Raw genomic sequence first — 13866 nt, forward strand, 5'->3', positions numbered from 1 at the left:
AAAAACTGAAGAATAAAAATTACTTACTTTCTGGAGGGGCTCCTTCCCCCACCCCCAGGCTAAATGTTATTATAGTACAATGATATGAAAATATACTCAAAAGTAAATTGTTACTAAGTAATGGGTTCTTTTGAAATGAAACATTTCAAGAATGTTTGCGTATAAGCCCATTCTTTTACATCAGTCTTTAATATAAGTAAGATAGAATATTGACAATGATAGCCATTTTATCAAAATCACCATAATATGAAAATCATTTGCAATCAATTGTTCTGGAAATTCTAACTTGGCATTCAAATAATTTTTATTTTTACACTATTACAAAAGTACATTTTCTAGGGTTCCAAAATCACCTTATTCAACCTTCCCCATCTGTCACCATCTGTTTCTTTTTAGCATGTACTTTTTGTGTGATCACATAAGCATGTGAAAAATAACTAATATTCAGATGATTATCTGTTCATGCATTTGAGGACTGGACATAATAAAGCTGAAATGCCAAAAATGTTCTTAACACTTTAAATGTTGTTACTGTATGTCTTTATGTGAGCTACATTTGATTTTAAAATTGTTGTACAATTAGAGGGATGAATAAGTAATGCTAACTCAAAAGAAATGCAGCCAGTGCAAGAAAATAGCACAATAGTTTACTATGCTCTCAGCATAAATAAGGTTAAACTGACAATTAATCACTAAAAGATACTGAATATTGTATTCTGAAGCAAAAACTGTATAATGTGTACAAATTTAGATGGCTGAGTTTAAAAGATTTGAATACAGACAATACTAATTTTGTTTGCAAGTGAAGTGTATTTATTTCTCTATCTATCTATAATTAACTAATAGTTATACCTTCCTTTTATGGTGCTTCCAGAGTTCTCTGATGGAACATAGTAGTTCTATAACCGCCTAGCTCAGCAATGGAGAAACATTAGAAAGTCCCAAATCCCAAACTGTTACTAATTTTGACATGCAGGAAGAAATAAAATAGTTTTAAAGTTGCAGATTTGTTCAGGTTTTGACTTTAGAAATTATTAAAAAGGCAATACCAAAGCTGTACAGAAGAACAGCAAAAAAGTTAAGTGGAAAAGATTGGGAATCCAATAAATATAGCTATGTATCCTGTCACATAAATTAGAACTGCATTACTTTTTCTAGATTAGACTATGTCCTGTCTGGAGGTCACTGTTAGGGTTTATTTGTTTTGGACTGAAAAGGATTATTTTATTCTTTAGTTTTTGCTTTGATTATTCTTTTGGTTTTTAAAATTATTATATTATTTTTAATTCATTGTATTAAATTTCTATTCTTTTTATTCTTTCCAACCCAATGGAATGTTGGACAGCAATTATTTAAAGGTGCTTCCAACTTCATCTATCCATTAGCAGAACACCTCTCTAAAAATGGAAAAAAGTCAGGGTAGAATTTGTTACAATGGGAGAAGCCAGGAAAAGAAAGATTGAGTTAAAAATGCACAAAGTCCAGCAACTTTCCAGAAAAACAACCCTCAATGCTTCCCCATGGGAGAGATAATGGGGCAGCTGCTTGGAATACTACCAATTGCTTCATTTTAAGCCCCCTTCTAAGCCCTGATCACGTGACCCAGAGTGGAGGAGATGCAGCCTGCCTTGTTTCTAAGCGCACACACATGCACAAATACAAATACAAGGGGAAAGCAGAAATATGCATGCACACATACACATACAACTTCATTACACAAAAGAGAACAGAAACTCCTACAACCAAAGTAGATAAAAGGCTGGGAAGAATTCTACTAGCCATGCTCTCCAGGCTTTTCCTAACCTGTTTTCTATTTACAGCTTTTCATGTTTTTCTTTTTAGACCTATTAAAATATTTGTTTCTGTTAAATGATTTTTTTCTGTCTTTTTCCTTGACCATGGAAATACCACTTACTAGAAACAAGGAGAAAGACCTGGTAGATTATTGGCCTCTTAGTTGCAAGAGCAACAAGAAAGTAATAACTATTTTATCATTAAAAGACAAAGTATATAATAATTAATCTAATAAACCAGCAATTTATAATATTGCATAGTTACTGAAGAACAAATTTGTAACTTGAATGTTTATCCAATTGTACCTTTATCTCTTCAGGAAATAAAAGGCACTATTAGAAGAATGAAAACAGGAAAAGTTCCAGGTCCTGGTGGCTATTCTATTGAGCGGTAAGGCATATGCTGAATTTTCAAATTTTTGCTCCTATATTGTTGGATGTTTATAATGCTACTTTTTAAAATAAAATCTCCCCAACTTCCTTTAATGACGTTTATGTAATTGCAATTTTGAACACTGGTAAAGTTTCTGTTGATTGTGCAACCTATCTCCCAAAAATTTTGACAGCAACCCTGGGTACAAAAACTACAGATGGGTATTAGCTTTGTCAGCAGTTGTGGTTTCATTGGCTGCAGAAAAGGCCTTTGATATAGGGCCTTGGACATTCTTGAGGCACATTCTGGCCAAATACAGATTTCCTTTTTTTTTTTTTTTAATTGCATTAAAATACAATAGTCTAACCCTTCAGCTAGAGTTATTACAAATTGAATTACTTTCTCACCTATCAAGATGTCTGATCAAGGATGCCTTTTTTCCCTCTTATATTTAATTTGATATTGGAAACACTGGCTTGCTGTCAGGCAATGAAAGGATATTCTAGGTATAAAAGCAGCTGGAGTTCAACAGATTTTTATTTTTAAAAAGTATATTATTTTATTAATGAAATTTAAGAAACAAAAAAATGATACAAAAGGGATGATACAATCAAAAATGTTTAAAGTATATATAATGGCAAACTACTTTTTTCAAAAAAAGGAAGAAAAACATCCACGTAATATTAATATGCAACTAGTTCAGTCCTTTAACATATCATTAAATCTAAACAATATAGAAATCTTTTCATTTCTAAAATATAAGAATAGTTCAAAAATTGACAAAGAACGTATTTCTTGAATCCATGTTTTGACATCTGGAGTACTTTTAGGATGATTCACTTAGCTGATTCCAAGCTCAACAGTCCCAGAATTCTTCATAAAATATCGAATTCCATATTTTTGGAGTGTTAGCATCACATGTGTATCTTTAACAACTATGCTTTTTCCCAAAGTTGTGTTAACATTTATCATCATTTGAGATAAAAAAAAAGAGTAAAGTGTTATTGGATGCTTCCCTTGTATGACCTACACAGATCAAATCAGCAGATTGTCCAAATAGGAGAACACATCCTGGGATCTGAAGTGGGCTACAAGAGATGCCAAGCGGAAGACTTTGGCATCCTGGTATCTAAATCTTAGGAATCTCCTATTTGATAGACGGACTGAGATGTAAAGGTAGGCTACCAGAAGGTCCAATTAGGCCAGGGTGCCCTTTTGCTGAAACCATTCCATGATAAATACAGGTAGTCCCCAATTTAAGAACTAGTTCCATTCCCAAGGTCTGTCCTTAAGTCTAATTTGTATGTAAGCCGGAACAGTATTATTGCATAATACTGTATAAGTAATATTGTGTAATAAACTTGAACCATTGTGCACTTAACTCAAAACATTGTGTATTAAACTCGAATTTCGCTACAAGAGGCTCTGTTCTTAACTATGAGTTGTCCTTAAACCGGGCATTCTTAACCCAGGGACTATTTGTATCAGGCTCTCCGTTCTAAACTTGAGATGCTTGATTGACAGACTATCCAATTTAGATCCAGGATCATTATAGGATGTAAGAGTTGGCAGAGAAATTGGTGATCATCTAGTTCAACCTCCTGCCAAGTGCCAAGATCCATTATTACAGCATCTCTATCAGTCAAGGGATGAAGAATCCTTCAGGTAGTCTGTGGAATTCTGTGGTGTAATCATGAGAACTCATGCATCTGATTTTCTGTGGGTCCAAAAATGGGAAAATTTTGTAAATCTCTGACACATAAGGATGATACAGTAAATGGCATTGGCTTCCCCTTTTTGTGAATGAGGAAATGTATTGGAGCAGTTTGTTCTGATATCTTCCTCCACCACCCTGCCAGTGTGCTCTGTGTTCCTTGTGTTCTAAGGGATTCTCTCAGGTGTAGCAGTGACAAAAAGGAAGAGTAAAGTAGGTTGATTACCTGTTACCCTTCCCTTCAATTTTTGGGGTGAAAGGTAGAGCTTTTTTTTCCTCCATTATCTCAATTACTTAGGGCCTCTCCATCATCTAGAGTCTCTCCAATATTTTGTCTTTCCTGAATCAGCCTAATCTGAGTACTGATTTTCATTTAAGATCCATGTTCCGGAAGGGGTTTTAGCCATAGTTGCTTCCTAAGTGCCACGTTTGCTGCCATGTCTCTGGTTAGGAACTCAATGCTTTTTATATTAGCAATTCTCCATAAAAGCAATCAACTTGATTAGTTTGTTCATGACTTGTCTGAACTCCTACGTTCTGGAGGAATCAGCTAACAGAGTTATTTGTCTATCAGAATAGGTGCCCTAGGAAAAAAGGATGTTATAAATGAGGCAATTATAGCCAGGGAGATAGCCTCATGCTGCAGAATTTCCATTCACTTGTCTTCTGGTTCTTTTGCTTCTATTCAGTATGGCCCCTGAGACAGGTGTCGCCTCCAACAGGTGTTGAGGAGGTCTAGGATGTCCTATGAGATGGTACAGAGCTTGGTGGCTTAGCGGGGTACTCCCCTATCACCACTCCCAGGAACCCCACTCAGAGAACAGAGAACTGTCTCAGAGAACAGAAAGGATAAGATTCAGATGCTAGTCACTTGGAACACCCCTACTGCTAATGAATACAAGTGGTTTCACCATAGCAACCAGCTGCTTATGCAGTCTATATGCTTCAACAATTTCTTTTTTACCTTCTGGGAGATAAGGAAAGAAAGATGCTGTCTTCTAACATAAAAACTAAAGGTGGCAAGCTATTCAAATAGGCAGAGCTATGTAGATATAACTGCATGACCCCCACCCTCAGTTTTATGTCTTTTTTGTTTACTGGCACCAAATGTCCTTGAGTACAAGGTTTGCCCTGAGCTACCTCACAGTTAGACAATGGATTTGTAAAAGAAAATGGCATTCATTCTCTTATACATGTTTTTAACCAGGGGATGGGGGTTTTAACATGGAGTTGACTTTTATCATACATCCATGTTTATCTTAAGCAGTAGTAGCAAAGGCTGTAGCAAAGGCTGAAATATCACTGTTGTGTAGGTAACTACATGAATAACTTAAGTAATCTGTTGATTGCTGATGTTAGCATACTTCAAGGGCAAGAGCAGTCACCATCTGGAGTAACTGTTCTGTATATGGCCTGTTCTCCATAGATGGAACATATGATTGCCTGGGGATTGAGAAAGATAAGAAGATATATCCAAAGATGTAGTGCTGGACTCATAGCCTCAAGCACTGGATGGGTCAGCAGGCAGCTGTTGTGTGGTGGAAGTCTTGGAATTGTGAGCCTCTGAGTTTGTCTTTGTCAGGCTTCACACCAAAGTGCAGCAATCAATCACTGATTTCCAGACACTTAGCTCTTAGTTCAACTTCTTGGCTTGATTTGACAAAAGACACACAAACATGATTTGACTGGAATAGAATCTTTACTGCAGACAAGAATAAAACCTCACACATAGCAGTTGACTGTTTGCTGCCATGCAAAGATGTCAGCCATTTAATCAAAGGTTTAAATTCTAGGCATCTTCCTTCCACCCTTCTCAATTAAAGAATGCTTGGTAGGTCATTTTGTGACCTTGAGTAATTATGATCACTTTATTCAATGGCCATTGCTAGCGTGGCAACTGCTTATCCCTGCCTTCCCAGCTTCAGGTCTTATATCACCAGTTGCTAAGTGTTTTGGTAAGTTCCATAGCTGGAGGAGGACACCAAACAGATGGTAACCACAGAGGGATTGGTACCAAGGAAGCCTTTATTGGCAAGACTGCAGACTTTGGTATCAAGAGAAAGTGGTTAATGGGCAAAACAGAGTCAATGAGTCAAACAATTGACTAATTATGCTATGGTTGATGCAGCCTCCCACCTTTGCTGTTGTAGTATGAAGGAGATAAAAACTTATAAGGCAAAGCTGCTATATGAACAATTCCAGCTCATAATGCCAGGAAGGGCAGAGATGAGATGGGCAGTGACCAAAATCCAGGTTCTCATAAACCAAAGGATATATTCTGGCTCCAAGAGGGGAAGAGATAGTAATCTGTGGTATGGTAGTGGTAATTTCAAGACAAGAATGACTATCACTAAAATCAGGAATCCAGGGTACCTCTAAACGTCCAGTAGGAAAAGGAGAGGAATATGCTATGCTTCAGTCCAAAAGAGCTTTAGAGTGAAAACCCCATCACTTATAGGAGGGATGAGATTAAGTATCTATGATCCTGTAAATTAGAGGGGGTGCCTTCCTAATTTCCCCTTTGGATATAGGTGGAACATTGCTATCACTCTTAACATATTTACAAAATGTAATTCTAGAGGTCACAGGTCCAAAAATCAAGCAGAATGGGTATCACTTGCATCGCTTTTGATGATTTGGACCAATCATCCAAAATGTCATGGAGAATGGTATGGAGTAATTTTGTGTAGGTTAAAGCTACTGAATCTAATAACAGAAAAAAATGTCTCAAAAAAGATGGAGAATATTCCTAATGCTGCTGGTAATTATGCAGGTAAAACAAAACTAAGAAAGAATACAGGTATAAGGGAAGAAGCTGCTGAGGCCAGAAAGCAAAGAGCTTGAAACCAGACCAAAGTGTTATTAAAACACAATGGAGGTCTCCTCCACATCCTAGACCACGAAAAAAACAGCAATAAATCCATTACTACATGAGGACAGGAGAAAGACACATAAGATTTAAACCCTTGAACTATTATACAGTAGAAAGTTTAATTTATTCTGTAGCAGCTGAGCTTCAATATAAAGGCTTCTTTTTCCTTCAGTAAAACAACTTATCTATTGGAACTTTGTTCTTGATTCTCTTCTGCTAGCTTCTGAGAGCAGGTTTTATTTTCTAGAGGGAGATTTATTGCCAAACTCTCAATGAAGCTCTGACAACAGGAACCTCATTGCACATCTGCCTTACTGAGTGGTTCCCATAAAAATCCTCATCTGTAGAAGGTTCTTCAAATCAGATCTAAACATGATATAATTCATACATAGGATGCATAGAGTTCACAAAGAATTATGCATCTACTGAGATCATGTACCCATCCACCATAGATCCAGAGCAGGCCACAGGTTTCTTGGTTCTGTCACAACAAGATGTAGTGAAAGATCATAAAGAAAATCTTCCTTTCAAAATCATTTTGATTTTGTGAGATAAATATATTCTAAAGATGACCTTTAAGTAAACATTAATGAATGCTTGGCAAAAGTATCTTCACTGTTATTTTTAGGTGATAAATTGTTCGGATTAAGCTAGACCTCTTTTCATGTATAGTTATATGAGCCATATTCTTTGAATTTCCTCCAAACTTTACTTGGAAATAAAATTCTCATCTCCTTATTTTCCTTCATCTAATTTGTGAACTTTTATTTAACGCTCAACATTTAGTTTTTTTTGTGTGATGAATGATTTAAAAGAAAAAGAGAGAGAGAAGATTCCTGAGAGAGAGAGAGAGAGAGAGAATTTGCAATTTTGGTAGCAGATAGACTCTGCTACAGAAATTGCAAATTAAAATTAATGCATGCACTAGAGTTTAACTACACATTTAACTAAGTTTAAACGATACATTTAAAAATTCCCAGAACAAAAACTATAATAAATACAGTAGCCTTTGTAATAGTATCTGCAAGTATTAAAATATGGAGATTACAATTCACAAAGCATCTTGTGATTAAAAAAAATGTAAGATTTTAAAAATATAAAGTGCTGACATACCTCTGGAGCCAAGTATTCTGGAGTACCACAGAACGTTTTCATAGTAGCTGCATCTGTGATTCCTTCTTTGCAAAGTCCAAAATCTGTAATTTTTATGTGTCCATCTTTATCCAGCATTAGATTTTCTAACTGTATTTTACAAAGACACAAAAAACCCACTGACTTAAAGAGAAAAAAAAAACCTGCTATGTAATAATTCCATTATTGCAATTTTGTATAATTAAAAGTAATGGGTAATGACGTATCTGATCTTTTAATGTTGCAGTGTTTTCTTTAAAAGTACCTTAAAGGTCCCTTGAACTGATTGAAGTTATAGCTTTATTTACAAAACTTCATTCCTTTAACTCACTGAGCTATGTTTCCATTTAATATGTTCCCTCATTTGCTATTTCTGAAGAACCAATAATAGCTTCTAAAATAATATTATTCTAAGAAAAACAAAATATCAGTAGATCTGATCATTAAGTTTCTTCTTGAGTAGTTTGGTATTTACCAACCTAAGTTGGTTGGTTGGTTGGTTGATTGATTGTGTTTATATAGCCACCCATCTCACGCCAAGTGACTCTGGGCGGCATACAACAATCAAAAAGAATAAATACATAAAAACAACTACAAATAAAAAACTATAATAGCACACAAAACAGGAGGGGATAAAATTAAGGGAGCCATTGCAAAATCTCCCCAGCCCCCTGGGACCCCAGGTCTGATCACATAGCCAGGTCTTGAGGGACTTGCGGAATGTTAAGAGGGATGGAGCTAATCTTACTTCTAGGGGGAGAAGATTCCACAAGGCAGTTGCCACGGCAGAGAAGGCCCACCTCCTGGGACCCGCCAAATGGAATTCTCTGGCAGACGGGACCTGCAGCATGCCTTCTCTGCCAGACCTGCTAGGACGGGCAGATGTAATTGGGGAGAGGAGGTCCCTCAGGCAACCAGGCCCCATGCCATGAAGGGCTTTAAAGATCAAAATCAGCACCTTGAATTGGACCCAGAAGCAAACTGGCAATCAATGCAGCTCGCAGAGCAGAGGTGTAACTTGTACTGCCCTAGGGGCACACATAATTGCCTGCGCCACTGCATTTTGCACCAGGTACTCTTCCAGATACTCTTCAAGGGCACCATGTAGAGTGCATTACAGAAATCCAAACAGGAGGTGACTAGGGCATGAGTGACAGTGAGTAAGTCCCTCTGATCTAATAATAGGTGCAACTGGTACACAACACGAAGCTGTGCAAAGGCCCTCCTAGCCACAACTGCCACCTGCTCTTTGAGCAAGAGTTATAGGTCCAGGAGGATCCCCAGACTGCGCACAGAGTCTGTCTGGGGCAGTGCAACCCCACTCAGTACCAAAGATGGCATAGCCCTAGCACCAGAAGGCCCCAAAACCCAAAGCCACTCAGTCTTGCAAGGGTTCAGTTGAAGCCTGTTTCTCCCCATCCAGACCCTCACAGCCTCCAGGCACCCAGATAAGACATGCAAACATTACATAATTGCTATTTATATTTTTACAGTATGATTACCAGGGCTGTGCAAATCCTACACAAGAGGTGTTTCTGAACGTGTGGGTGCACACCCAATCACTAAAAAAGTAGTTCATGGTATTGCTGCATGAATGTGCATACACCTTGTTTTACTGGTAAAAATACAGCCATTTCACTTCAGAGGGAACTGAAGAACTATGTCATTTTGCTGGAGAAAAATAAAGTGATTGTGCATGCACACACATTCAGGAAGAGGCATAAATGGAGGAGAAGGGACTACTCTAAGTAGTAATGTACTAGCTTCTTAAACATGCAAGGGTGAACACCAGGATTATGTAAACCAGTTCATACACTGTAGAGAAAAAGCGAAATGACTGTGATTGTCAGTTTCTTGTTTTAATGAGCCAAATTCTATGCTGTGGGCAACTGGAATTCTAACGCTGCCAGTGAAAGAGAACTCAGTTTAATTTATTTACATACCGTACTCAAAGTTCATTATTCTGTAATTATGTGGAAACTAAACATGTTCGCAGCAAGTCATGAAGACAGAAAAATTACATCGCATGCATGGTGACATCGAGATGTAAACACCATTATATATTTCTGTATTTATATACTGATTTCTGATACAATGACATAAACAATGAGGTTTGAATCAGGATGTCATAACTTATATTTTAGCAATTGCCCCCTTTGCTAAATCAATCAATTAAAGTTTCTTCATCTCCTCAGTATGGCGGTAATCCTAACTGCTTGAAGAACACTATATACATCCTGATTCAAACCTCATTGTTTATGTCATTGTATCAGAAATCAGTATATAAATACAGAAATATATAATGGTGTTTACATCTCGATGTCACCATGCATGCGATGTAATTTTTCTGTCTTCATGACTTGCTGCGAACATGTTTAGTTTCCACATAATTACAGAATATAATCCATTGTGGTGGTGTACAGATCCAAAGATGTTAGAATTGTGCCGATGTCCCAATATTTCTGGACCTGACTGTATATGAAGAATATGATATACAGTCACTTTTTGTGAGATGGACAGTATCTAAATTTGAAATATAATTATATAAATAAATAAATACTACACTGATTAATAAAGTACTGATATCAGAAGCATTGTTATTTGTCATTTAAATACACGTATAATAGTCAAGTATTTAAAGTATTAAATAATTTTTTCTTCCTTTTTTCCCCTTTTTATTGCATTGAATCTCAATACATTGTACTATTTCAATACAGTGTTTATATAATTAAACATTATTGACATTCTATTATTTAGATAGCTTAGAGGATTTAAAACAGCCCTTATTAAATGACGCAGAAGAAACTAATCCTGTTCTTTACTGTTAGCAACAGGATTTCCTACTGCAAAACATGAAAACCAAATTACATTTTTTGTAGGATTAGTGATACTTAAAATGAGTGGGAAATTTTCTTAGTAGAAAAACTAACACAACAAAGATCTTAGGAAAAATTTACAATGAAGGACAAATGTAGTAAAATTAGGCCACAATTTAGTAACAATACTTTTTTCCTAATAGAATACTTTTGTACAAATATCATATCCTCAGAAATATTGAGGATATTTAAAACATTTTTCTTCCCAAGCTTCTCCACTCTGTGTGTGTGTGTGTGTGTGAGCCCTGTACAAATATTTTGAATTTCAACCATTCTGAATTTGAATTGCTCCATTTTGAGATCAAAGCTGCTGTTCCACATTTGAGATAAGCTATTTAGATAATCTTTGAATACATTCTGAACTTGAAACATCTGCTTCTAGATTAAAACACTTTCAAATTGATCAGGCAGATTTTTTTAAATGCAAAAAAGCTGTTTGAGTAAAAACAGAATGTTCCCTTTCTAAATGACTTGAATTCAAAATGTTTTGCACATCATTTATGTATGCTTCCAATTAATTTTTTTTAAAGGATTATTGGTTGATTTTCTTTTTGCTTTTGTAGTATTATTGATATTTAATTCTATTTTTTTTCTTGGGATTCTTTTTACAAGACTGCTTGTATGCCATTTTTGTTCTATTAGAGTATTTTATATAGATCTATATAAACCAAATAAAGGGCAATACAGGACAAGTAAATATAAGGAACAGGTAAAGTTTTTCAGAGAGTAGCTCTCTTTTTCATAACTGTAGAAAACATAAAGCACTCAATTTGTGCCAAAACTGTAGTAAGTCTGAAACTGTAGTAAGCCTACAACTAGCCAAAAGGGCAAATGAGCAATTTTAGCCACAAAGCAAGCCATGGTAAGCTTCTGAAGATTCTGAAATAATTCCCTGCAGACTTAGATAAAACAAACACCAAATCACTCAATAATTCTGTGCAACTTACAGAGCAGCAACAAAAACAGCCATTCCAAATGTTCCTTTTCTTTATTGTGACATAATTCAAGATAATCTCTTTTTCAAAGGAGGCAGAAAATCCATAAGAAGGAACAGTTCATAAAATATTATGATTGATTCTTTAAGGGTAATTCCTTATAAGTGAAACTGTCTTCTTTCATGTTGGTGTAGAATACAGCTACTTGTGTCTTGGTGGGGGCAAAGCAGTTAGGAAATGTGACCTCTATACTGTACCATCAGTAACTTTCCAACTCCAATTCAAGATGCTGGTTCTCTCCTGCATTAACTGTCCTTCAAATAAGATCAAGAATGGAGGTCTTTCTGATTTATTTTTCTTTGAGAACTGTTATGTTTGTCAAAACTAGAAAAAGGATCTTCATGAAGTATCTTTCCACCTAGGCTTCATCATCACCTGCTTTTAAGAAGGACCTGTAGACCCAATCAATCCCTTCATCGCATGTGCCATTGTCCTGCCAAAGGATCTAGCCAGAACTGAGATTATATTATTAAAGATGCTTAATGTCATCACTTTAATTTTTGTAATTCATTGGTTTTATTTATTAGTTGGTCTTATATGCTGCTTCAGTCCAAAGAGTATAAATGCCTCAAAGCAGTAAATAAAAAGTATAAGAGCAAAACCAAATACAATAACTCCACAATCATCTTTGTGCTCTCTAACCATACTTTGGGATCAGTTTTATTAATTTCTGTCACTCCATTCCCAAAGGCCCTATAAAAACGCCATTTCTTGATTGCTTTCTCAAATACCAATAGCATCAAGGCCGTTCTTGTATTTAGGATAAGCTATTCCAGAGAAAGATAGCCATAACAGAAAAAGGATATTTCCAGGTCCCGTCTCATCAAAACTCCCAATGGGGAAGCACCCATAACATGTACTCTCTATTTACTCTTACTGCCTGGTAAGTGGGTGGCTATACAAATTGAATGATTGAATAAATTAAGGAATGAATGAACAAATTAATGAGTAGGCAGATTCCACTCAAAGCAGGCAGTCTTGTAGATAACCAGGTCTCAAGCCATGAAGAGGCTTTATAGGTAACAACTAACACTTTGAATTGCAGAAACCAACTGGTAATCAATACATCTTCACAGTATTTGTGTTACACAGTTAAAGCATGCTTGACCTGTTATCATGTGGGCCTTTTGAACCAGCTGTAGCTTCCAAGGGCAATTCCACCTACATCAAATCACAGTATAGGTAGACATCACTTATGCAGCAACCATTTGAAGTTATGATGGTGCTGAAAAAAATAACTTTGTAACCAAGGCACACATTTACAACCTTCACAATGTCTCTCTCTGAGTCACATGTTCAGCATTACAGTCAGTTAGTACATGTTGTTCTGTGCCTAATTTATTTTTTTCTCCCCCCCCCCCGCAGAGTGGAATGACTGGAGAGGTGGGGATTACAAGAGAGTAAGCAGGCACACAATGGGGAATATACATCAAAAGGAATGCACCAATGCCCACATGGACATCCCCAGATGGAGTATATAGAAATGAAATTGACTACAGGTGGTTTAACAACACTACTTCAGTGACCATTTGAACTTATGACAGCACTGAATGAGTGGTAGTTACTTACAGCCATCACAACATCCCTGCGGTCACATGATCGTGGTCTGTGATCTTCCCTGCCAGCTTCCCACAAGCAAAGTCAATGGGGAAGCAGGAAGTCAGAAGTTGCAGTCATGTGAGGTCCTCGCTTAACAACCTGTGTGGTCCTTGTTTAATAATGGCAACCAGGATTGCCGTCACTAAGCGGTGTGGTCATGTGGTTTTTCCACTTACAACCATATTAACAACAGAGTTTCCAGTACTAATTAGCATCATTAAATGAGAACTACCTGTATATTATTGCTAAAAGGAGGTGGAGGAGTTCATTTATAGCATCAAAGACATGGCCAAGTGTTGACTGTGGAATAGATCATGAACTGCTCATGTGCAAGCTCATGCTCCATGTTAAGTTCCATGTGCAAGTTCCAGTTACAGTGGTGGTGAGTGCACCATTGGGAGACTTGAAAGAACAGGTTAGGGATAGATCGCCATGGAGAAAATCTATCTAAATGGTTGCTAGGAGTTAAAAACCACTTGATGGCACATAATCACTCAATCAATATCAAGTAAA

The 13866-nt window shown here is 36.5% G+C and overlaps 1 protein-coding gene across 5 annotated transcripts in view; it reads right to left on the bottom strand.

Moving 5' to 3' along the window:
• AKT3 (AKT serine/threonine kinase 3) overlaps positions 1-13866 on the bottom strand; it is a 213156-nt gene that overhangs the window by 35824 nt on the left and 163466 nt on the right. For all 5 annotated transcript variants that reach the window (XM_088144108.1, XM_088144110.1, XM_088144120.1 and 2 more), the window contains one exon: positions 7866-7994. In XM_088144108.1, coding sequence (XP_088000234.1) covers positions 7866-7994 — 129 coding nt within the window. The remainder of the gene's footprint in view (positions 1-7865; positions 7995-13866) is intronic.

The sequence above is a fragment of the Python bivittatus genome, unplaced genomic scaffold, assembly GCF_059951505.1.
Source record: "Python bivittatus isolate LINGU-HERP-01145 unplaced genomic scaffold, Pbiv_v1 ctg000020_np1212, whole genome shotgun sequence".
Taxonomy (NCBI): domain Eukaryota; kingdom Metazoa; phylum Chordata; class Lepidosauria; order Squamata; family Pythonidae; genus Python; species Python bivittatus.